Consider the following 26992-nt stretch of genomic DNA (forward strand, 5'->3'; position numbering starts at 1 on the left):
TGTTTTGTCTTATGTTTTTACGTTAATTTTGTCTTGTTATGTCCTGTCACGTCTTATATCTTGTTACATCTTTGACATCATTTTTGTCTCACTGCATCGTTTTCATCTTGTTACGTCTTTTACGTTGTTTGCATCTTGTTAGGTCGTTTTACTCTTGTTACATTGTTGTCATTTTGTTATGTCTTTTACACAGTTTGTGTCTTGTTACATTTTCTAACGTCATTTTTGTATTGTGATGTCTTGTTATGTCATTTTTGTCTTGATACACCTTTCATGTTGTTTTTGCCTCGCTGTGTTTTGTTACATAGTTTTTGTCTTGTTACGTCAATTTCATCTTGTTACAACTTTTATGTAATTTTTATTGCGTTAACGTCTTTTATGTCATTTTCATCTTGTTACTTCTTGTTACATCATATTCATCTTGTTACACATTTAAGATTGTTTTTGTCTTGTTACGTCTTTAATTCCTTTTTCGTGTGAGGCTGTTTTCATCTTATTACATCTATTACACTGTTTTCGTCTTGATACATAATTTCAGTCATTACATCTTTTATGTCATTTTTGTCTATTTAAGTCTTTTTAAGTTGTTTTCTTTTTGCACTAATACTAAAGTAACAAGCCTGTTTTTTGTTTTTTTAAATGAAGGAGTAGAAAGTGCAGCTATTTCTGTTAAGATGTAGGGAGTAAAAGTAAAATGTTGCCAGACTAAGAAATACTCAAGTAAAGTACAGATACCTGGAAAAGTACAGTTACAAAGTAAGTACTGCATATCTGCATATCAGACTAGAAACCCATTTCCATTGCTGGTCCTGGTGTTTTCACTGTCTATCCAGCTTCACCAAGTTTGAGAAAGTCTGTCCACATCTGACACTGGGAAAGATAAAATTGGAACTTACAATCAGAAAGAAAATCATGTGACAAAACAATCACTTTTCAGTGTGAGAGTCAACCAAAAGTTAAAACATTAAAAACATCAAGATTCCACATTCCATTAGGGATTACTATCTAGCAGCCATTTTATAGTGTTTGCCTTTAAGGAAGGAAATAATTTATTAAACATTTAAATGAACAGACCCTTTTCACAGCAGCCATTTTGACATGAAATAGTGGGGCAAACACAGGTCTTACCAGTGATACTAGTTAAGGTTCTGTTCCATCCAGGTCAAACAGAGTGCCACTATTGTGCATGTTCAGGGAAATTAATTAGTATCATTAGTAACACCTGTGTATACTATACTAATTCATATCAGTATGGCTGCTGTTAACAAGGTATATAATAAGAAATGAAAGACAAAAAGAAAAGAAAAAATGTCTACTACTATAGTTGTCAATGACACAACAGAATATACAGTAAATCAGAACATATAAAAAGGTTGTGAGGTAATATGAACACATGTTCTAATGTGCCAAAGAATTGAGGTAGGAGGACATAATATTTTCCAAAAATTAGAACACATTAAAAACATAAGTACATGGTAGTATGAATGTAATGAATGTATTTGGAACACATATAAGATGTGTACATGTTATGATGAGATTAGCTGGTCAACATGAGGCCACATGCGCGGCATCTGAATTAATATAAACAGTGGGGATTCCTGAGCAGTGTTGTACATGTTGCTAAATGTGAGACTTCCTGATTCTTACAGTACAGTACCGTTAGAGATGCGCGTTGCATTGTGGGGATACAAATACAGCGCAGAAAGGACAGCGGGGAGCACAAAGGAATGAAAACAGCACCTCGAAAACTTTTAACTGCAGCCTGTTGTGATGTGAATTCATGTGAGCGTTAATTAAACTGTGAGTTTTGGCGGCTGGCAGGCTGACAACCGCCTGAGGAGCGCAGGGAATGTGAGTGAACGGAGAGAAGCGGCAGGGCGCACCGCTGTCTCCGACTATCGCTGCTTTTTGTCAGCTGAGCTGTTCGCATCCCGAGGCCCAGCCGTTATCACGGGCCTCTGCACAGAAGGTAAACTCCCTTCGCACCATCTGCCTGATGGCGGTAACCCCGCCGTGGACACTTTAACTCGGCTACAATGTTGTGTGCGCTTTGATACGGGCAAAGGAGCCAGCTAATAGCACTGTGTTGTGATGGCTAGCGCTAGCTTGGTAGCTAACGACAATTAGCAGCAGCTGCGTCGACGTATCCTGGGTTATCCACGGTCAAACCGGAAATGTGATTAACTCGGCTTCAAAATAAAAGGGGTTAAACCAAATAAATTATTTTTGCTACTTGCTGAAAAACCTTAATTTGTACTGTAATGGTTGAAAGTATGTATCAATAAATTGTAAAGGAGAATATAATTAAAATGAACGATTATAACTTGTTTTAAATAGAGTAATATGGGTCAGACGATAGATGTCGACAAGTGATGGGTAAAATTTTCAGTTCTAAAATTTGTATACCACACATATTGTTGTTAATACTTATATTTAATTATGTACAATTAAGTAAAATAAACATTGTGGTTGCGTGGATAACGACTGTTTTTGTTTCAAGTGAAACGCTGAGCTGTAAAGCATGTCAGAATAGGCACCTGTCTTTTATTTTGATACTAGATCGGATGTACTCGTCATCTCCTCGTTGACTTGACGTATGAGCTTGACACTGTTAGCTAGTTTTTGCTAAACAGTGATTTTTGTAGCAAACACGTTTGTTCAACATGTCGTTCAATGGCCGTCATACCTTCCCTACATCCGAACAGCCTTTCTGTGTTTTGTGTGCACTTGAACTGTCAGTCCTCTGCAGTCTTTTCAGCTCACTACGTGATGTAAACAGAGTAAAAAGTACCAGGCTGAAGGCTACGCCTCCTCTGCCCATCGTCAATATTTTTGTGCTGAATATGAGTTCTTTCTAACGCTTAGTTGCATTATTCCATTAATGCAAGTGATCTATAAGTACATAAAATGTTTATAACTACTAACAAATAGACAAGTGATGTCTTCAAATTGCGTATTTTGCCTGATCTAAGGAAGAAAACAAGGTCTTGGGTGTCCAAGAACAAAAAATCAACAAATCCTCCCATATTGTTATTTTTCTTGAGGAGCATATTATCAACATAGTAAGTGTATGATTTTCTCGCTGTCAAACCTACTGTTGCAGCTTTACAATGAGGCAAGTAGGAGAGAAATTTAATAAACTGAACATAAGCATTAAACCAGGGATTCTCAAAGTTTTGACGGCTGGGTGTCAATTTAGGTCGACAGCATAGATTGAAGTCTGCACAGTAGGGCTGGGCAATATATCCATATTATCATATTATATCCATATTGTGATATGAGGCAAGACATCATCTTCATTTTTTTTTAAATATAATTATATGGAGATCTGGCATAAGTATTGTCCTGGTTTTAAAGGCTGCATAACAGTTAAGTGATACAGTTTTCTGAACCTGCCAAACTGTTCTAACTTTAAGCCTTAACCACTTTGTCATTATATTGACATTGCTGAATATTATTTATCAAAAATCTGGTTGTGTTCATATTTTGTGAAAACATCAAATTGTCATCCTGTCAATATTGTCACAATCTTGATTAAGGTATTTGGTCAAAAAAAATGTGATGTTTTTATTTTGTTCATATCACCCAGTCATCATATCCTTTAAGGTCATCATATGTTAACACTGTTTAACCCTCTATGGTACAGCATTGCCTCTAGCCAGCATTGACAATTTTGGTCATTTACACTCACACAGTACAACCTCAATTAATTTAAAAAATAGGCATGGTACAAAGGTAACTAATAGGAATGTTTTAATTTGTCGCATGACTCTCTGGAGGTCATGTTGAACCCCTTTTTTGCAGCCTTCATTACATGGTTCTGCTCCATCATCTTTTGCCACTAAAGTGGCCTAAAAACTTGTTATTCTCTCAGTTTAAAATCCAGAGAAAAATTGAGTCACTTGAATCGATGAGTAAAGTTTGATTTTTAATTGTTTAATATACTTTATTTGATAATTAATTATTGAAAAACTGTTATAATATCAATGTTGCCTTGAAGTAACACTGAACCATTATGGATTATGACATTTTTAATGTTGTGTATTTAGGTTTATACACTGTTCAACTGATATTAAATAGGATGTGAAATGCAGTGATAGTTATTTTATTGTATTTTACAGAGTGCATGTCAGGAAGACACACAGCAAGAAACTGAAAACAGGTATTTAATGTGATTCACAGCCGTGTTTTGAGGAGGTTTATGATAGTATAATCTGATAGATGGTTGATGTAAAGTTTGCTGAGATATGCTGACACTCTTTAACACATTCATTCCTGCAGGCTGCACCACAGTGGAACAATATTGCCTGAGGGCAGCGTCCAGACAAACAAACTTATGAAAAAAGTTAATTTTGAATGTTTTTCAGTTTCAAATGGCATGCATTTTAAAGTGGTGAGGCAAATGAATATTTTCCGTTTTCAAAGGTTAAACATTAAACATATTTTTAATTCCTTAACATTATAGTACGAGGTTGCTTTAAGGTAACACATCCGAAAGTTTACCCTACATAATTTTTTTTTTTGAAGATTTTTCAAATTATGTGCACTGTGGTTTATTTTATGACACAAAACATTATATTTTTTACCAACTGGCATCATATTGCCTACCATAGAGGGTTAAGGTGTGTTATTTAAGAGTAAATGTGTATATCAAAATCTATATCATATTGTGGAATAGCTGCACTTTGAGCAGCCCTGTTGTAGTAAGTCATTAGACACTCATCAGGAGGAAAGCATTATGCAGAATGTATTTGTTTTTACTTTTTTGCAGCTAAATTTGACCTATCTGTAAAATAATAGTAATATAGATAACAATTATTTAGGTAATTTCATGTATCTTTTCTTATATCACAGGGTCTTTTCTGGAGACTCAGAATACATCAGGGCTGCAACAAGAAATTCATGTCACTGTCAGTCAATCTGTCAGTTCTAATCTCAAGTTATTTGGTCTATAAAATATCAGAAAATGGTGAAAAATGTTGATTAGTGTTCCAAAAGCCCAAGATGATGTCCTCAAATGCCTTAATTTTGCACAGAACCCAAAGATATTCAGTTTACTGTTATAAAGGTGTAAAGAAACCACCAAATATTAACATTTAAGAAGGAGGAATCAAAGAATTTTGACTTAAAAGAAAAGACTAAAACTGATCAATCAATTATCAAAAGACTTGTAGATAAGTTTAGTAATTGGTTCATAATTGATTAATCGTTGGAACTCTAGACTATTTGTATTCATCATTGCTGTTTGAAGTTCATATACTCTTCATGAACATTTTTGTCAGGAATAACTTTAATAAAGATCATGTAACTAAATAATTCTCCTACAGGAGACATTTTAGCTTTGAGAAAACCTATTGGTGGAATTAAAGCTCTTTTCTTGTAGCCCTGTTAGCTGGTGCAGGCTAGGCACTCTCCTGTTGCACCTCCACAGCCCAGGTCTATAACTCACTGTGCCTTTACTGGGCCAACATAGCCCAAGAGTATTTTCCTTTGGTCTGTGTGTGTGTGTGTGTGTGTGTGTGTGTGTGTAAAGGGGAGCGCGCTCTCCCTGCGAGAGCCCCTTTACTTGAGCTTTTGTTTGATGGAAAATCTCATGCCTCAGAGAATCCACATGTCTCGCAGACAGCTGCTGAGCATCCTGTAGTGCACTGGCCTCCACATGGGTCTGGCTCGCATCGCTGCGCATCTGCTTTGATTGTCGTTACATAACTTGGCATTTTGTCCTCTGTGCTCCTTACCCTGCTTTCAACCCCCCTTACCTTGCTTTCCCTTCACAGAACACCTTAGTATTTCTCTCTACCTACACTCACCGTCTTCTACAGTGTGTTCATTTCCTTTCATTTCATTTCACTTTTCCATCCTGTTTCTTCGGATAATCTGAATTTTCGGACTTAAAATGTCTTAAATATAATATTGACAAGCTTAAAAATTGATTGTATTATGAAGTTAATGTTACTTTTATAAAGTTACATTATCTTCAGTCTTGCCTTTAAATGTGTTTTTGGGGAAAAAATAGTATCGATCATGCTGTAACAACTACAAAACAAAACCAACAGCGAACTAATAACTAATTACTACTTATGAAAACTGTGCAGCACGGTCAGGATTTTTTGGAGCGCTCCTGCGACCATGGTCATGGTTGTGACATGATGTGTGAGCTAACTTGGTGTTTCCCCTCATCAAAAAAAAGCTACTTCTGGAAGTAATAAAATAAAAATTGGTTTTATTAATGTTACTTTTATCTAATATTGATAAGTGCAAGTTCAGTGAGATCTGGCTGAAGAGTACACATTTAATGTCTGCACCAGTGCTGATATCAGCATCAAGTATCGGTCCAATACTGTCCCCATGAACTTATATACATACTCATAAAACAACAGCACCCCAGATATACCAACCTTGATACCCCTTCACAAAAAGTAGCTGCTTAATACAAACAGTTTTAACCAACACAGTGTGAAGTTCTATGAGTTTGCCAATACTTACCTTCTTTTCTTGGTCAAGCCATCATTATTAGTGAGAGACATCCACTATCCACTATCCACACTGACTTTGGCAACTGTCTGTAATAATGTTTAATAGTCTATGTAAAACTGAAACAGACTACAGAGTGTGTAACCCTCTTTTCTTGGTTGCTTCTTCAGACTACAGGTAATAAACAGGCTACAACTTCTCTTTGTATACTCTTCTTTATTCTTCTGTCAGTCTTCACCAAAACGGCTATCAATCCTTAAAAATGGCAGGTAGGAACTAATTAACACATATACAAGGGGGACATGAAGAAGCAACTGAAACTGCACATGTAAATGTATGATTAAAATGAAATAATTATAGTATGTAACAACATGTGTAACAGTAAACGTAATAAGGAATAACAAGCTTAATAGGGAAGACAAAATTTTGTATTTAATACATATAACCTCAAAATGTTGCTATGTGCACAGTAACCACAGTTAATCTACCGGTTGAAAGCAGCAACAACAATTTATTACATCTAGAAAATGAGGAGCAACTGATGAAAATAAAACATGTTTTTAAAATCATTGTAAAACTGTAATGGCATTATTCAGTACTCGTATCGGTACTCAACCTGAAAAAAGGTGGGATCAGTGCTTCTGAAACCTGTTGAAAGAAAATACTCAAATTAGGAACTTTGGTTATCATGCAGTAGAGACACATGGGAAGTTACTTTGCAAGCATTTCTGGGACCCCAATTGACGTCCGTATCTGTACTTTTTTTTTTTTTTTTTGCCAGGATGGATGGTAAATAGGTCTTAAGTTGCATTCATAGTGGTCTTTAGAAGTCTTAAATTTAACTTGGTGAAGCCTGCAGAAGCCCTGCATGAGACTGGTGTTTTGCAGAGTACTATTTGACATCTCATTTTGTTTTTGTACTTATTGATGTCTAGTTGAGTGGTTCAGGAAGAGTCCACTGTGACATCTTGTTATTTCACACCTGATTGTTTAAATGCCAGGGCTGGATTTAGTTTAGTTAGGTCTTCATTCAAAACATTGCCATTGCTATATACAAACAATAATGGTGTAAAGTACTTGACACAGAAGTATAACAAACCGTAGCAGAAATATTTTTCTTAACAGTTATCTGATTTCTTTCTTTTCCCTACTTTAAATGGACTCCTGAGATACATCTTATCTGGTTGAGCTTTTACAAACTAAACTGAAGTGTTTTGTTTTTGTTTCTCTTTTTTTGTTCCATCTGCAGGACGCATTTCCTGCACACAGTCCGAAACTGACTCTAATATGGGGGTCAAAACCTTCACACACAGCTCAACCTCCCACAGCCAGGAGATGCTGGAGAAGCTCAACGCTTTGCGCAATGAGGGTCATTTATGCGATGTCACCATCCGGGTCCAAGACAAGCTCTTCCTGGCCCACAAAGTGGTCCTGGCCTGCTGCAGTGAATTCTTCCGCTCCAAACTGGTGGGCCGGCCAGAAGAGGAGGACAAGTTTGTGTTGGATCTCCATCATGTCACCGTCAGTGGCTTCGCTCCTCTGTTGGAATACGCCTACACGTCCACCCTCTCCATCAGCACAGAAAACATCATCGACGTTCTGGCAGCTGCAAGTTACATGCAGATGTTTGCTGTGGCTAGCACATGCTCAGAGTTCATGAAGTCCAGTATCCTGTGGAGCCCGGGCAACAACAACAACAACAACAACATGGCGGCAGATAAACCACATGAATCAGCACCAGAGAGCGCTTCATCAAACTGTGCCCTGACGCCACTGGACGGCAGCGTGTCGCCCGTTTCATCTGACTGCAGCGTGATGGAGAGAAATGTCCCTATATGCCGCGAATCGCGACGGAAACGCAAAAGCTTTGTAACAATGGCATCGCCTGAGAGCCCGCTCAAATGCACTACACAGATGGTCACCACCTCCCCTCAGATCCCCAACCCATCCCCTTCTTTCTCAGACAACACAGCTCAGCCTGTCGAGTCCTCCCTGGCCTTCCCATGGACTTTCCCGTTCGGCATTGACCGCAGGTTCCACTCAGACAAATCAAAGCTCCCAGAGAGCCCTCGATGTTTAGAGCAGGGCGCCCCAGGGACCTCAGAGGTGGTGGTTGGCCGGCGGCTCAGTGACTTCCTAACGTGCGAGAGCTCCAAGGTGGTGTCGTCGCCGGTGGCGGCAGAGGAGGAAGATGTGAGGGTCAAGGTGGAGCGTCTCAGTGATGAGGAGGTCCAAGAGGCGTCCTCGCAGCCGGTCAGTGCCTCGCAGAGCTCGCTGAGCGACCAGCAGACGGTGCCAGGCAGTGAACAAGTCCAGGAGGAGCTCCTCATCAGTCCACAGTCCTCCTCTATAGGTGGTGCTATTCTCCTTAACTAACTGATCTACAGCCTTTTGCTACATCGAACACACATTGTCCAATCATAGCTTAGCAACAGCAACAAAACACAACAAGCTTTAGTAAAAACATTACTTCTACTATGAAGAGTTTGTAGGGTTGGTCTTTCCAAAGTCAAGAACAAGTTAAATTTGAAAAATACATATAGTGGCTTCCATCCTTTATGTGGAAGCCACTATATCAGAGTTTCGAATAATGATAGCTTTGTCCTGCTCTTTACTTGGAAGTTTATACTCGATCAGCTCCATCTTGATTGCACTGGATAGAGTATTATTTTTAGGGATACATTATATGGATTTTTTTAGCCAATACAGATAACTGATAATTACCGGCTTCTAATGGTTGATACCAATAAGATAACCAATAATTTCACATATTTGTATTTAAGATGTTATGTAGAGGCTGTGTCCTGCCCCAGTTAACAATGTCACTTTGTAAAATGTGCAGTCCAATCTGCCTCATCCAACCATCAGAGCTGCCTGTCTGCCCACCAGAAGATTTATATTTGTATTGGTCTCAGTGGAAAATTTGATTGTTCAATGGCCCAAATGCTTTTTGAATGGCTTTTCTTCCATAAATAAAGAGAAAATGGAAACACTCGTCATTTTTTCCTAAACTGCTGAAAAGCACACTGAACTGGAATCCAGCAGCATCGGTCCTTAACTATGGGATTAGCCCTCAAAGACCTACAGCATCCTAGTCTAACCTCATCCAAGATGACATGCTCTAGATTTTATTACAGCATGTAGACAGCTACCATCTGAGTAATCCTTTTTCTTCCCCTCTCCAGGGTCGATGGATGAGGGAGTGTCTGAAGGTCTGCCATCAATGCAGAGCACCTCGAACACTGGAGGACATGCAGAAGATGATGAAAGGTATCACGATTTGTACCAACTTGCAGCGAGGCAAGTCTTTGGCAATAAAGAATATATGGACATACCCTCACGACTGGGTGTCTGAGCCACACCTGTTTAGATAATAAATTTAGACGTTGTGTTAAAATGTCAAAGATATGATGCACTATAATATAAAGAATTGTGAAAGCCTCAAGCTACAGACATGCCTGATAAATCTGAAGTGCAGGCTCACGTAGCATCTTACTGGAAATCTATGAACGTCAAACAACAAACAATCTGACGTATGTCACCATCCTCAGTAACAACTGAGTGTGAGGCACATGTTCTGAAACAGCTTCCATCTATTTCTTTAAGATAACAGTTGTTTGACATAATTCTTTCCTCTTGAAATTTACAAGCAATTTTCATATGCAAGGAGAGAAACGTATCACTCTGAAAGAGTTACTTTATTGTATTACTTACAGTGTACAGTGAGGGTGGTCATTATTGTGAAGTAAACCTTGACAGGGTGATGCAGGAGGGATCTTGAATCATCCTGAAGAGATTTATTTAAGCAAATATAGTGATTATGCAACAGGTTACCAACAAAATCAAATCATCAAAACATATTTGTATTGCACTCTCAAAATATCTCTCAAACTTTTTACTAGTGTTATCTCTGTTTCCCTGGAAACACGTGGGGTCTGACTACTAACTGGAAAACAGTCAATCACGTCATTTGAATTCCTATGTAATGAAACCCAGTTTACTACTCCAGCAAGTAGGTCAGCCCTTAATAAAAAAAAACCTAGCAACAGGGATGATTTCTAGCCCCTGCTGAGTCAGCAGCAAGCTTGAGCTAACCTTACTGCCTTCTAGAGATGATGGGATTTCACAAACTGAATAAATACTACACATACAAACACAAAACTGCTTTGTTAGCTCAAACTTGCTGCAATGAAGATATATCTGCTGGAAACAAAACATTTTGTTCCATGTACAAATTTAGTTACTATGCCCACAAACTTCACATGTATTTTTAAGCTCGTAGTGTCATGTCAGTGACTCACCGGCACAGCTGATGGAGTTTCTGTGTGATCCACACATTTCCAATAACCTCAGAGTGTCCAGAAGTCAAAATTTATTGAAAAAAAACAAGAAAATGAGATTGCATAGGTGTAACCTAACAGGAGGTGATAGTTTATATACATACACTGTTGTTTATGATTTATTTTCATGAATAATAATATGCCTTTTCTAGGTTGAGTAATGTTTTAGTGATGAGCAGTGTGCTGTCATACTGACTGAGACAAATGCTAAATCTTTAACTGACCAATCAGATTGTTTGACTGGTACTTAATTAAATGACCTGCTCACTGCACATTATGCCGCTTATTACATGGTTACTTACCAAAAAAATTAATAGTATGACACGATATTAATTTAAGAATGATTTTGATTATTTTATTGCTCCTCCAGAGACTATAATCAGAGCTGCATCCATAGCAACAGTCTGTTGTTCATATTAACCATCAGCTATACAGAACTAACAGACCTTAGAATGCTGTGACCAATCAGAATCAAGTATTGAACAAAGCCCTGTAGTAAATCAAATTAGACAGGGATAGAGTCATTTTTCAATGTATCAAAGAACCAATACAAGCCTGAATATGACTTTGATGTTTTCTCTGTTTGTGTTTCAGGTTAGAAGGTATTCAGTATCCATACCACCTGTATATCAGCCCCTCAGCCAGGCCCGGCACCAACGGCCCTGACAGGCCCTTCCAATGCCCCACCTGTGGAGTCAGATTCACGCGCATTCAAAACCTGAAGCAGCATATGCTCATACACTCCGGTATGTGAAACAGTGTAAATGAGAACTTCAGATGGAATTAATCTTTGAGTGTTGGTCTTGGGGAAGTTTGGACTGTAACATCCTGTTAACTTAGTTTAAGTTAGAGACACCACAGCTCATAAGCAGTGCCTTCACAGAGATTCACTCACCCTACATCTTTTGCATATTTTATTGTATTACAGCATTCATTTAAAGTTGATTTAATTTAGCTTTTTTCATACTGATCAATAGAAACATAGACTCAAATGTCAAAGTGTTGATCCATTTGGTGTATCAGACAGGTACAATGCAAGTAATAAAAACAGCTGGCTAATATAGGGATGTTTAGAAGAGTATTCTTAGTATTCCACTCCTGTAACATTGTTGGACTTTGATTCCATGCATTCTTTTTTCCTTGTCAAAACGTGATGCCCACATTACCCAACATCAAACTTGACCGCTGACAGTTGGGTTGGAGCTTTGGTTGTGCTAGTAGTAGAGCTCAGGATGTAACAACACCAAAAACTCAAGGCATGATAATGCCACGATAAAGTCCATGATGCGATATTTAGCATAATATACACAATATTTAATGGAGCAATATGTAGCAATTGCATGCGCAGAAATAAACATAGCAGTCCAAATAGTGAGTTGGAGCTATAGACTGTATATTAAATATTTTTAAATCCTATTTAATATACTATCTATGGTTGAAGCGAGTTGTTTCCCCTTGCACCCTCCTCCTCAGACCCGGGGAAGCTCAGGCAGGCTGCAGGAGCTCTGCAGGAGCTCTGCAGGAGCTCAGGATGCATGCAACATTGTAAACTGACAATAACAAGCAACAGCAAGTCCAACACTGTATGTTAATCAGCTGTTTATAACTGTCAGTTGTCTGTCAATGTAAAGTTAAGCCTGTTCTCCTGAAAACAAAAGCCCACTGCTCTGAAAATACACACTGTAGAGTTTGAGTTCAATGACTGTCTGACAGAGCCCATTAAGAATTTTGCTCATTCTAACTGAAAACATCTACTCCGTCTAAAAGATGATTAATGATTTCTTACAACTCATAAACAGGCACTTACTCATTCAGTGAACATTCAACATTAATTTAACTCTAATTAACATGAAAAGAATAAACAAAAACAGTTGTTCCAGCCAGGAAAATTAATTTTGAAGGGGGACACCACAGCTGGAGCGTTGATGTCAGAGTAGAGCGTATTTCAACTTAATATATTTCCTTAATCTATAATGACCTATCATGGTCATTTTATGATTTATTTCAGTAAATGTATTACAGATTTCTCTTCTAAAAAAAAGAGAAAAATTACTTGAAATTTTTCGATATAGTTACATCCCTAAGTTGGGCTGGCCCAAAAAATGCTACAAAGTCTCTACCATGTGTCCAAAGTCAAGTCAGCATTTGAATGCTGCATCTGATGCGGCCCCGTGATGATGGGGCTGTGACAAGTGCAAGCTTGACCCTCCCTCCACGTTCGCTCATTAGGTTGACTTTTGAGACTTTGGAAGTGGGGATGGAACAGACGGTGGCTGATGTCTCCCCTCCTGTCCTCGTCTCAGTAGAATCATAATTACAGTAATAGCAAAGTCTGTAAGTCAAGTCAAGTTTGAGGAAAATGTGACAGACTGTTGCAAGCGACATCACTTGAGGACATTCATCAGACTTATTGCACCTCCTTTTAGAAAAAAAAAGGCTTTACAAAGAACTGTTTTTTTTTTTAACAGTTGTACAAAACGCCTTTATACACTTTAATGAGTAAAATCAGTGAAGCTTCCTTTTGTGGTGCGTCACACTGAAAGTGTTTTATATGTATTTATTTAGACCAATTTGTGGGGAAGAAGCCAAAGTACATCCACTGTGATTCACTGTTGTGAAATAGTAAGGAGAAAAAAAATCTTCAAGGAGGTGAAAACCATTTATAGGCTGTGTATCTTACATATTAGGAAAGTTTTGAACGCATGCCTGTTATTAAGATGTTTTGGATGTTCTGTACTCACCTATTTTTAGATCATGTGGAAATTGTACAATTACCATGTTGGCGTTCTTCACTCATATTACGACACCGTTGGATTTAATCTTGCATTTGAAATGTTAAGTGACATCAGAAGTTAAATGAGGTTGTAAAACAATGCCATGAATAGGTTGCAGTCTAGCAAATAATGTGGCCTAGAAAGGGTAGAAAAACCAAACCTTTTTAGACCTACATACTTCAAGTCAGTTCCAAATGAGTCTGAGAATATAAATATAAATTATATAAATTATACTAATAATATAAATTTCAGTCATCTACCATTGCCTACCGTAAATGTTTGACGTTATTCCTTAATCAAAGGACAAAGGCTTCATTCTGGACTCAGTGTTTTACATCTGTACTCAACAGTCCATTGTAGAAGAGTCAGAGATTTTTCTATCAAATAGTATCAATTAACTGTAAGACATGCCGGCCTTCAGTCATCAAGCTGTGATTGGAAAAAGTCCAAAATTTGCAGAGAAAATGATGCTGAGACACCTCCATGTCTAACTGAAGACACATGAGAAATATGGTGAATTACAGTAAATGCACAAAGCAGAAGCAGCCCTGTGTTTGGAATATGTGGGGATCCTTCCTTTACATTATCACAGCAATATACCAGTTTAATGACTGTAAGCTTAGAGAGAGGGAGGCACAGAGCAGCCGAATCTACAGACGAAACCTGCTGACTGGAGTCTGTCTGTGGAAAATTAAATTGATTGCTCTGATTTAGTTGGATGCAAACTAGAGAAGCAAGAATTAGAGTATAAATCAACTGAAAAAAAATGGTTGCCAAACATTTTAATAATTCATTAATCATTTCAATCATTTTTCAAGCAAAAATATCAAACATATGCTGGTGTGAGCATTTGCTGCTTTTCTTTGTCATTTATGACAATAAATGAAGAGTCTTTATGTTTTGGACTGTTGGTTAGACACTAGAGGCAATTTCAAGAAGTCACTTTGGGATCTGGAAATTGTGCTGAGCATTTTTTTTTTTACAATTTTTTGACATGTCTATAGCCTGTGCCAGGCAGTTTAAAGTTCACAAATCTACATGACTTTCTCAAAGTAGTGTAGGAGCGTAGTCCTATGGTTACATTGGTTATGGTTATGGCTAATACAGTATTGCTCTAAGGGTTTAATTAGGATGGAGTGTGGAATCATTTTTCTTGGGATGTTTGCCCAAACTCAGTAACCACACAAGAAAGGTCAGAGATAAAGGCAAGATGCTTACACAATCAACTAAGCATACACAACATAATGTGGGCAAAGTGTACGTTTTTGTGGGTAGTGTTTTAATGTGTGTTTCCCTTAAGTGGTAGTGAAATTACTACTAGTGGAATGGCATTTATCTCAATAAAATGAGTCACTGAGCAGTTAGTTTTACCAAAGAGAAAACAACATTTTTAGCATCTTTATCCTGCTGTGTAAAAATGACAGGAGAGTTTAGAGTCTGGTCTTTGAACTTGGAATAAACTCACCAGGTTTAACTGTATAAACACATGAGTCAGTTTGAGTCACACAACATGACTGTGATGAACTGATGCAACACTAGAGAAAGTAGGGGTGCAACACTACACAAATTCACAGTGTAGTATCTCGGTTTCAGGATCATGGTTCAGTATATTTTATGTACAGCAGGAAAAACAAAAACAGTGTTTTTCAGACGTTTTACACCGCTTACCACGTCAGAAAATATTAGGCTCTCCAAGTACCACCATTATGGCTGATGCTAAAATCCAGTAACAGGCTTTCTCTATTCAGCTACAGACACTTCACACAGAAGACTGAACTGTCAGTTCACACACAGAAATCATTTCAAATAAGATTTCAGCGATCTAGTAATTTTTATTAGTATTTTTATTATAAAATTGTAGTGGTAGTGTGTGATTATACGTTTTTAATTGTTTTATTTTATTTTTAAAATTTTATCGGATTTCTCAGTGCACCACTAGAGGGCGCTTGAGTACCACCAGCGGTACTGGTACCATAGTTTGAGAAAACATTTTCGTTATTTATGTCAGAAAATGTAAACACTCAGCAGCAGCTCATCGGCCTTAAATGACCTCCACCAAGGAGGTTATGATTTCAGTGTCACTTGTTTGTCTGTTTGTCAGCAGTTTTATGGAAAAAATACAGAATTACAGAATTTTTGTTCCGCGTGTGCTACTTGTAGACATAAATAAACCTTTCTGACACGAATTGTTTGGGTCACAGGATGCACTGAGCCAAGGAAGTTGCAAACTGAATGGAAAGTCTTGTACCAAACAGTTAGGGACAAATACATGCACTGTTGAACTGTTAAGGAAAGGCCTCAAAATATGTGTTTTGTGTTTCAAAATGTAGTGTGAAAATGCTCAGGTGAATCCTGGTATGTAGTTTGTAGGGGAAACAATTTCTAGGTTGAAATTCAAAGAACTAAAGTACTACCACACAGATTGAACAAATATCTGTATATTTACATTTTGGAACTGCATTTAAAAGTGAACCAGAATCCACCAAACGTTAACATAGAGAGTTGTGCAGCTGTGTGTGTACAACTTAGTGATGAATGGGTGAGGCCTTTTGTTCTGGGGATTCTTGGAAACTGTGATATGCATAACGGTTGAAACAAACTGTGTGTAGTCAGTAACCCCCTTCCTTACCTCACCTCACCCAGACACTCTAACTAACTAACTCTAACTCTTGTGTAGTTCTAATGTACAGATGAGCTGAGTTCTGTCTTTTTCTTCCTCTGCAGGCATTAAGCCTTTCCAGTGTGACCGCTGTGGGAAAAAGTTCACACGGGCCTACTCCCTAAAGATGCATCGGCTGAAGCACGAAGGTAAACGCTGTTTCCGGTGCCAGATTTGTAGCGCCACATTCACGTCCTTCGGTGAATATAAGCACCACATGAGGGTCTCCCGACACATAATCCGCAAGCCGCGGATTTACGAGTGCAAAACGTGCGGGGCCATGTTCACCAACTCTGGCAATTTAATTGTACACCTGAGGAGTCTGAACCATGAGGCATCCGAACTAGCAAACTACTTCCAGAGCAGGTGAGGAGTCCGGGGGCGCCGACCCCCATCATTTACTCAGATCTCACCTGGATCAGAAAATAACTTCAGTTTAGATTCTAATACCTGAGGTTCATTTGATCGTTTTTCCTTTTCTGACTTTGGTTGTGTAGTGTTATTTTTGAGATGATTGCAGTTGATTTGAATGTCCAGATCAAGTGTACCTGAAGTATTTGACTGTATTTATTGGTGAGTTTTAATTTCACTTGTTTAAAACAGTAGTTTGACATTTTGGGAAATGTGCTTATTCATTTTCTTCACAGGAGTTAGATGAGAAGATTTTTCTGTATGTAGTTTAACCCAGCAGCTGGTTTTCTTAGCTCAGCATAAAGAGTGGAAATGGGAAAACAGCTGAACTGACTCTGTCCAGAGGTAACAAAATCTGGCTACCTGCACCTGGGGATGAGTATTGTTAGGATTTTATCAATACTGGTTTGGATACTGATATTTAAACACCCCCTCCAGTGAATCCTAATTTTAACCTTGTTAGCATGTCCTTGTGTTTTCCATGTGTTATAAGACATGTCAGGAGTGAAATAAGCAGTAAACTCAATGTCTGAGCATTTCTTGCTTTGAACCTGCAGTGAGCAAAGGGCAGTCTCAAAAGAAACAGTCAGGCTGGGAATATGACATCACAAACCTAAGGAACCAATCTCATTCATTTAGGGGTTGGTGATAAACATATCAGTAGCGACGATGACCAGTTAGCTCGTTACTGTGATTAGTTAGCAAAAAAGGAGAAATGAGGTGCAGCTGCTTAGGGGTGGGTGTGTGTGGAGGAGCAGGGATTATTTGCATATTCATGATCCTTAAATATTAAATGAAAGCGAGGTTTTGTGTTGTTTTATATTATGTAAAACAGACAGGCGGTGGACTTAAACAATGCTGTTACTGATTTTACTTTCCAATTTGTGATGCATAATTTGAAAAGATGTGAAACGATTTAACAGCATTTTATCTGTGGTAAGTGGGGTTAAGGACTGCGGTCGTCTCTCTAAACTTGAAAATAACAACCATAAGTAATACAAAATTAGTTATGTCTGGTAGGCAGGACAGCTCACACCAAGTTCAAACTTAGGCCCAGCTACTGGCTACCGAGTAAGGTTGTCAGTAGCCACGATCAGCCTGGAGATTGGCCATGTATTCATACACGTGTGTGTGCACACCTTCTCCTGACCTTCTGAGTCTCAGCTGGGAGACTTATCGTCTCTGGGCGATGATAAATAGTATTCACAATACACCTCACCTTCATCTCGCAAACGCAATTATTTAGACACTAAATTAAACTATGATTGTGACCACTGCCTCCCTGTTAGCTGCTGATAACTTTAGTGTGCACACGCTGTAGTCAGTCCAGGTGCTGAGTTCCACCTTTTACGCTGCGCCAACATCATGTTAATTAACATTCAGAAACTAGATTTTTGACTTTTATGAATCGATTCAGAATCTTCCACGATGCATCTAAGACTCAGATATTTCCCTCATCCCTACCACCAACTCTGGTTTGGTGGTAGGGATGCACACAATATAAACATGCAGTTATGAGATACCCATGCCTAGCTGCAATTGTTAAGCTCCCTAATTAACACGTTATGTGTTTGTTTAATCACTATAAAAATGGGAGTGTAATAACACCAATTCACCGTTTTACACTGGGACCAATTATGCTAAGCTATGCTAACCAGCTGCTGGCTATAGATTTATATTTACCTGAGAGTGGGTGCAATCTTCTCATCTAACTCTTGTGAAGAAAGTGAGTATTTAGTAAACATATTTCCCAAAATGTTGAACTATTTCTTTAACATTCTTCATAAAGAAGAGATACCTCAAGTTCATGTAAGCTGTTTACTGACAGAATTTCATGGGATTTTATCAAGTTTAGTTTTCTGAATACATCTGCCAACATTAGAACACGAGAGGAGCAGTAACACGTTGAAACATTTTGGTCAAAGAATACCTACAAAACACAACTTAAACCATTTTGTCATCACTATTTGTTTCTATATGAATAGATTTTCTTTAACCAAACAGAGTGGGTTGTTTGTTTTTATCAGCAGCTCAGCCCACAAAGCCTCGTGAAAGTCAGAACACAGTGTCTTTATAAAGTCGAGGAGTGTTTTTATTTCCCAGACTTTTCCACTTCTTAATCAACTCAAGCCCTCACAGGTCGGCAGGACTCAAACGGGCCATTGACTCCTCAAAGGTTTTATAGTAGAAGGTCTACGCCTGAGATCATAACAGTGTGGAAAATTCTCTGGCAATCCAGTCAGCCTCTTAACTCCCATCCTCAGTCTTCACATAAAAAGATATGTTAACTACTCTGCATTTCTTTCTAAATTGCTGATTTAGCAGAGCAGTTTGTCAGATTCAGCTGTCATCTGTGCCACAGAGGACAGTTACACTCCGCGTTAACTATTTATTCTGGACCCTGAGCTCTAATCCACACTGTTTGATAGTGTGTACATGTTAAGCTGCAGGAGTGGGAACTCTAAATCTAGTTTACAATCAAGGTCACACTGTGCACTCACACATTTTAAAGGGCCTGTGTCACAGGAATTGTGGAGGGAATTATCACATCAAGGTCAACTTACACAGGGAATATATTAGTTTAAAGATAAAATTTTTCAAGACGTTTAGGCAACATTGTGTGGACTTGTGCAAATGTTTGTACAGCCATATATATTTTTCTAATTCGGCATTATTTGAAGAAGTTTTATTTACACTAGAGTTGTCAAAATACTAGAATTTTAAACTTTGATCCTAAAAAACAATACTCAATACCACTTTCGATACCACAGCGAAAAGAAAGTCAGTCCTCGGCACACAAAATAAGATGTTGTTTTTCTTTTGTTTAATTTACAACCTGCACACAGAGCTGGTCTGGAAAAGTTACTGAACACTGTTTAGTTTTGCTGCAAGCCAAATTCCAGGCAGGACAAAAAGACTAAACTGAACTGAGTTCTTGAATAAGCACTTACATTATTTATTTACTTTCTTCTTCTTACAATCAGATGTCACTCACTTAAGCTGGAAAATATACTTAAAAAGATCAAACTCTGGGCTGTTAAACCTCGTAATGGGCCAACCTCCTAGTGATTACATTTTTTATTAAATGTAGACATCAACTCTGTGAGATGGAAAAAAAATCTTAAATTTTTAACTTTCACAGCATAGTTGTGGTGAGCAGCCATTTTATTTTTTAAAGTATCTCAGAGTTCTCTTAATTCTGATCAAAATACACATTTTTAAACCATAATTCTTGTTTAGCTTTGATTTAGAAGGACTACAGAGTCGACATGTTACGGTTGAAACACATCTGAGAGCCATATTATTTCATGAATTTGTTGAAAAATAGAAAGTTTACCAGTGCTTGAGCAGTATTCCCACCTTTTTTAAACCAGGAAGTGAGACAGGGGTCCTTAGGGTATAGCTAACCCTTTTTATGCCTGATGAAATCATGTTTTTGTAAAAATCTGACAGAGTTGATGGAAATCCTATATGCTATATTGACCAAGAAAGCTGAGTTCTCCTGCTGCAAAATCATTGTTTGTTTGTTGTTCCTCTGGCAACAGTGATGTCACAGTGATATAGTTGGTGTTAATGAACAATGACAGGTTATTTCAGTTTAGCCACAAAATCATACCTACAGGCTAGGGTAGTAATACAAGGCAACCCAGGCATGCGCACAGAAGCTTACGCACAGTGCATCCTGGTACTTGTAGGCAGTAATGGAACAACTCTGTAGGGAGCTGAACACAGCTTTCTCTGTCAGCATAGCAGCACTGAGGAATTTATTGCAGTAAGTGACTACATTTACAGTCAGCATTGATTGGACATGAACAGTACTGAATTTACCCAAATATTTTAAGATTAATTTTCTGTTGATTGACCAACTGATAAATTAGTTGGTTGAACTGTTGTCTGATAGGATGTTAGAGTCAATCGTACTGGTAACAGTTTATTGAAAATCATTGTTTTGGTTTTCCTTTATACTATATTTCATTTGTAATAAAGTCTCCTGTCAGTTCAGTTTTAGTGTGGTTTGTGTAAAATAGATAAGTGTCCACACCCACTTGTTCTTGGTCTAAGGTCTGTCTGTCTACCAAATGCCATGGCCTTCAGTTCATAGATTTTTGAGGTGCTAAAATAACTTCCTTGGTGGAGGGAATTTCTCCTGGAAGACACAGAACGTCACAATTTGATAGAATTGTGAATCTGATTTCTCTTACCAATACTGATTCAGCCTGTGCTCACTCCCAACTCATCACATACAGCAGTTTGGTCAGTGCCCCTGTGATTCAAACTATAGCCCCTTTTACACTGGACAAAAACCCCTCTGATCTAGTGTTTTTCTTCGGTGGGAAAGATAACAATCAGCATTTACTCCTGGGTCAAATGACTCTGCAGAAGTGAAGAATGGAAACATGACACACTAATTTTCATCCCTTTTCGGCTGTGGAAATAAAGGTTGACTTGGTTTGTCTGGGTGCATCAGCCCAGCACAGCAGAATTTGCAGCTGCTTTAAGGTGTGTATTCAACTGATGACTGCTCGTTGTTAGTGGAGTGTCTGAGCGATTTTTTACTATAAATTCTTCATAATAAAAGTCCTACATTAGTTGGTTATCTAAAAGCCTTTATTGTGAAGCAACAAATAAGGAACTGTTATGGTTTCATCACCAGTAACTTAATATGATGCTATTCAGCTAAAGCGAGTATGAAACAGTAAAATAAAGCAGATACCTGAAAGGACAAACAGCGACACAGGAGAGAAATTAAACCACATATGTTTTGTTAGACACTACAGGGGTACTGCGAAAACCTCTTTCTCAATTCTTCTTCTGGGATTGGGAAAATGGCCAATCACCTATTTTTGTTGGATTTAACCACTTTAAAAACCTCATTTATGTACTAATTTTGGTGCAAAAATGGGATATGATAGCATCATTTCTACAAGTGCCCCTCTTGTGTTAGCTTTGGATGTGGTGTCAGAGTCAGTTAACATAGTAAAAAGAGTGAGTTCACATATGGAAGAGGTGGGGTGGATGGATGGGTCAAACAAAAACAGTACTTTAAACGAGGAGACCAAGGATTGTTTTCCATGTGAAACCGAAAGTCAACAGTGATTTCTTTTTAAGTTATGTTTGCTAGTTAGGTTACATACATGAGCCAACGTGACTAACATAGAATAGTCTTTTCCTAAACCTAACCAAGTAGTTTTGTAGCCTAAACCAAACTAAATGTTTTTGTTGCCCAAACCTAACCAAGAGGTTTTGTAGCCTAAACTTAACCTGATATTTTTGTTGCCTAAACCTAACCAAATACCTTCGTTGCCTAAACCTAGCCAAGTAGTTTTCTATCCTAAACCAAACCAAGTAGTTATGTTGCCCAAACCAAACCAAATACATTTGTTGCCTAAACCTAACCAAGTAGTTTTTATAAATCTAAACAAATACCTTTGTTGACTGAGCCACACCAAGTAGTTTTGCATAATTTTTACTGTATTTGATGAGTTGGGAGTGAGAACGTGTTGAATGATTTGTTCTCCATATGTATTAAAGCAAAATCATTTAGGATGCAACATATAAATCTGTCTCTTTTTTGTCTCAAGACATCACTAAGCTCAGTAAACTGAAATATGTACATTTGTAAAAATTGTGAAGTAGTGAAAAATGGCTGGTATAACCTCCTTTAAATTGTCAGTTTGTTGTCATGTATAGTTTAAACACTTGTGACAGCGTAGCAGGTGAAAGGACTTTGAACTCCTCTCATTCTCTTGGTCTTTGCAGTGATTTCCTCGTGCCCGACTACCTGAGCCAGGTACAGGAGGAGGAGGAGGCGCTGGGAGTCCAGTATGAGCTAGAGGAGTCCCAACATCACCCTGTGTACCCGGGCAGCACCTCCACCTCCACCACCGTTGCGGCCTCATCCTCCTCCTCAGTCCAGATGCCCGTCATCTCCCAGGTCTCCTCCTCCACCCAGAATTGCGAGAATTCCTCCGGCTTCCTTTCACCCGAGCCCCTGGACCCCCTGGAAGCCCCAGCCTCCCTCAAGATGGACGCCGACGAGACGGCAGTCATGACAGAGGAGACCAAGATGGACAACAGTGAAGGAGGCAGTTCCCCAGAGGTGCTTGAAGAAGAGCAGCAGCCGCAGCAGCATGCCCAGGCCAAGGAGCTGGCTTCCATTACCATTGAGTGATTCAAGCCCTCTACTTGTCCACCATGTCTTATTTTGCAATCATGTCATATGGGAACACCTGTTGGCGGCTAAAAGGGACAACCTGGATACAGGCACATGTTGAAACCTCATCATGTGATGCCATCAAGACGCCGTGATTGAAGTTTTCTGAAGACTTCGGTTGCCTTGATGATGTTTTTCCACACAGATGCACTTATTTGAGTTGATGTTCTACACCAAACCAAATCCAGCAAAGTAAAAGATCACTCTCTTTGTTTTCTTTGTAACGATACTAAAATTTTCCTGAAGCAATTCCCTTGTCTGCAACATATGATTTCCACCACCACACCTGAATTTCAAAGTAATATTTACCAAGTGAAAGTATTTTTTAAGAACAATTTTTCGGAAGGTTGTTTCTTCCCATATGACGTGAATGCAGCACGAGCTAAAGTCATTTCTGTCTTAGCCAATTTGAGGTTTGTTAAGTACAAGCCTTGCCCTACTTTTGGAAAGTGCCTGAGAGTTCCCATTTTATCAAAGCAACGAGTTGAGGGTGAAGAGGTCTTGACTTTGCCAACAGTGACAAATCAAGTCTTTGCAAACTGAGCTAAATAAAAAAAAAACTTGTATTTCATTTGTAGTGATACTGCTAGTTTGTATGGGCTGAGACTGTGTTATTCCTTCAGTGCCGTCGCTATAGGCAAACTGTTCAATGTCAATATTATCTATATTGCAATAGCTTGTACTGTAGTTTTACTATTTGAATGCTGTGTATGTTGGGTGTTGTGAAATATGATATGTCAGGTGTGTGTATGTGCATTTATTTTTATCTATATGAACACAGTACATTTCATTTTTTTTTAAATGTTTAAAACTTGAAATTATATTGACAGAGTATTCCCATCAGACATTTGTGCAGTATATCAGATTTCTGACCTATTTCAAGTTATTTTTTATTATTTTCTATGAACACTGTTGTTAAATCAAACCTCGCATCTCCAAAAACCTGAGCTCTAGGAGTTCAGGAAAGCTTGGATCAGCACTGATGCATCTTTTTGTTCTAAAAATCCAACCAAATAAATGACAAAACAAGACAAAAAAAAAAAAAAAAAAAAAAAAAATCAAATTTGGAGCTACAAGGTTTTCTCACAACTGCAGTGTTATATTCCCAAAAGAGCTCTGAGACATGATAATGTAGCATTTATCCCAGTTGAAGTTGTTTTTTTTGTTTTGTTTCTGTTTTCAAGTCGGTTTGTGTCACAAATCTTGATATCTGACGTGGGGTTTTTTCTAATTCTTGGTTGTCATGATTTACCAACAGGTACACTGCTGATGTTCTCGGATATTGCATGACTGTTGAAGTCACGTTTCACTTCGGTACAACATGATTGTCTTTTCTAAAAGTTTTATCTTCGTGTGACTTTGTGGGTGATAAACCAAGATCACGTTATCCCGAAAAGTGTGGTTTAAAGCACCGTTTTCTGTTTTGATTTTTCTTTACCTGAGGTGTCACAAAGGGAAAAAAAAAATACTACGTGATGAAAGTTTCCCTGACTAAAAATTAAAGAAGATACTGTACGACCAGGAAGTAATGCAAAGATAATGCTGGCTATCTGTGATGGCCAGTTGTCAGTCAGAACAGTACAAGGCTGATGGGTGTTATGTGATGACATTGCTTTAGAAGCAATAGGAAGATGCTAATGTGTGAATGCAAATACTGTGAGTTAAATCATTATAAATGATAACTTAAATATATTGTGTTAGGCTTCACCTTAAAGTGATAACACAGTTTTGGCAGTTGATGTTACTAATTTCTTTTTCTTTTTAATGCTGATTTTGGGTCAAACCTCCAGCTGTTACCTGTGTTGTGCCAACATGGTTGTAATTGTGTCCTTGGACATTGTTGTGCCTGTATTTTGAGAAGATAATGATACCCGTGGTGATAACCCACGAGTTGAATGCTACTGACTGTGACTGGGTATCTCATTCAAGTGAAATCTTTTTGTTTTCTGTCGCCCCCCCCCCCCCCTTACTGAAAGTAGTATAAACGGCCGATGTTTAGGACTCTCCCAGCGGGATGTAAGACCTCATACACAGGGTTTGATTGTAAATGTAAAGATGAATATTGCTGTGATGAGGGCGTCAATACAACCCCTGTCGTCCTGATCATCGAAATTCACTGAGAGCTGTCTTAATAAGAGCTCGTGTCGGCCCGTGCCATCCTATCAGTCACTTTCTGAAAGTCGTGCCATTTTGCCCTTTTTATCTGGGTACAAATCATGCTTTTTCCTACAGGACCAAATGTTCTCTATCTCATTGGGGATTTGCCATGGCAATCAGTAATTGCACATAATAAAAGAAAGAGATAATCATTGGAAGTGGTCCATGCTATTTAGCAAAGGGGTCCTGCTGTATCGCCCCTTAAAACACTGTATGATGTTGTGCATTTAAGAGGCTAGCCTTAGTAAATGGACCTATTAACTCTAGTTGCACAATATCGAAATTTAAAAAAAAAGTTTTCTATTCTCCATTTGTATGTCATGCTTTTCATCTGTTTTCTTCGGTGTCTGTATTCAAACGACTTTTTTATAATGAAATGCTGCTGTTTGTTGAAACGCAAAGTGCCCAAAATATTTTTGTGAACCAATGGTGTGCAATAAATGGACAGGTGTTGTTTTCAAAGTTTTAATTTTGTCTTTGGAATGGTGAATTCTATATTAAAAGAAAAAAAAAGATAAAGAATGTATAATTTTGTTTTATTCAAAATGTGACTGAAGGTGAATCAAATAGGCAAGGACCCCATTTGATCTGTGAAACAAAGAACAAAAGCTTTGATATCAAACGGCCGGTTCTATTCAGCTCCTTTTTTCTGTTTGTTCCTGGAGTTGCATGTTCATATCGTTCTGTGAAGTGGAGAGCATGTCTTCAGTTGGCGATGCATTCTGTCAAGGCCTTATTTGTCGATGATTCTTCATCCAGCGTAGCTTTGATCTGTTGTTCAGCATGCCCTCTTCTTTTCTGTACGTTTTCCCTTTTTATGTGCAATGTTTTAAAATATCTTGATTATATACAGGACATGCCTTTTCAATGTACACTTGATGTTGTATACGTTTTCCAGTCCTTTATTTAAAAGTAGGAAAATATAAGAAAAAAACATTGTAGCTCTTCATAATGGCATATATATTTTTGGTGACTTTTGTATTATGGTTGCTGTTTCATGGCATCTTTGGATATTCTTGTTAAATGTGAATAGAACAGCTTAGTTTGGGAGTATGGGGGGCCTTGGTAGTCTTCACTTTGTGACTGTCTGCAGTGTGTGTATATATATAAATATACAGTATATACACTCATACTATGTTGCATATTCTTTATACTGTAGGCTACTTGATTACAACCTGCTTTGAGACAGATGTTGTATTTTGTGTCTTTGATACTGTATTTAAACTGTAGTTTGGAGAAACTGTACAAAAACATCCCAGATAGTAATGCAACCTGCACATTGTATAGGGAGAACTGACGTTTGTGGTGTTGAGTGTTTTAACTGGATCATATTCCACAGTTGGCTGTTAAAAACTGACAAGACCACTCTGTATTTTAGAGTTTATGGTTGTTCTGAATCTTTGCTAGTGTTCTGGCTTTGCAGTCCTGTTATTAAAAAAAAAGAGTTGTTTTTGTAAAAGTATGACATGTAAATAAAAAAAAACCTAAGTCAGAATAAGTCTAAAACTTGTCTGAAGTTGTTTTTTTTTGTCTCTGTAATATACCTGAGTTTACTTAAAGTTAATTTGAGCACTTTCTTTTCTGGTAATGCGTGACTTTACTAATATACACCTGTTAATCAGAGTCAGAGTCAATTCATTTGACATTGCAATAGGTGCTATATTGGAAATGACGTGCAAAAACCACACAGACAGCATATAAGAGGGAAAAAAGTAATAAATGCAAATGCCATACATGAATAGGTCCAACAAACAAACCAGCTCAACAAAGTGCACAAATAACTGCACTAATCCAAAGTGCCTATGCTCACATTACTTTGAAAGTGTCCAGTTATGAAGTGCATGTTCACATTTGACACACAAAGAACAGTTTATGTAAGTAAGAGCAGGCAGGATCAGGGCTTAAAAACTGAAGTACATGACATTTTAAGTGCACAAGTTTTAAAGTGCATATGCAAATGTGT

General features: G+C 38.0%; 1 protein-coding gene across 1 annotated transcript; it reads left to right on the forward strand.

Moving 5' to 3' along the window:
• Positions 1–1659: 1659 nt before the first annotated feature.
• Positions 1660–26535, forward strand: zbtb44 (zinc finger and BTB domain containing 44). The gene is made up of 6 exons (XM_084716837.1): positions 1660–1969; positions 7724–8827; positions 9660–9744; positions 11409–11560; positions 16313–16613; positions 22419–26535. The coding sequence occupies exons 2-6, from the start codon at positions 7762–7764 to the stop codon at positions 22828–22830; spliced, it is 2016 nt and encodes a 671-aa protein (XP_084572963.1). The 5' UTR covers positions 1660–1969; positions 7724–7761; the 3' UTR covers positions 22831–26535.
• The last annotated feature ends 457 nt before the right edge of the window (positions 26536–26992 follow it).

The sequence above is a fragment of the Lutjanus erythropterus genome, chromosome 4, assembly GCF_056507025.1.
Source record: "Lutjanus erythropterus isolate fLutEry1 chromosome 4, fLutEry1.hap2, whole genome shotgun sequence".
NCBI classification, from domain to species: Eukaryota; Metazoa; Chordata; class Actinopteri; order Lutjaniformes; family Lutjanidae; genus Lutjanus; species Lutjanus erythropterus.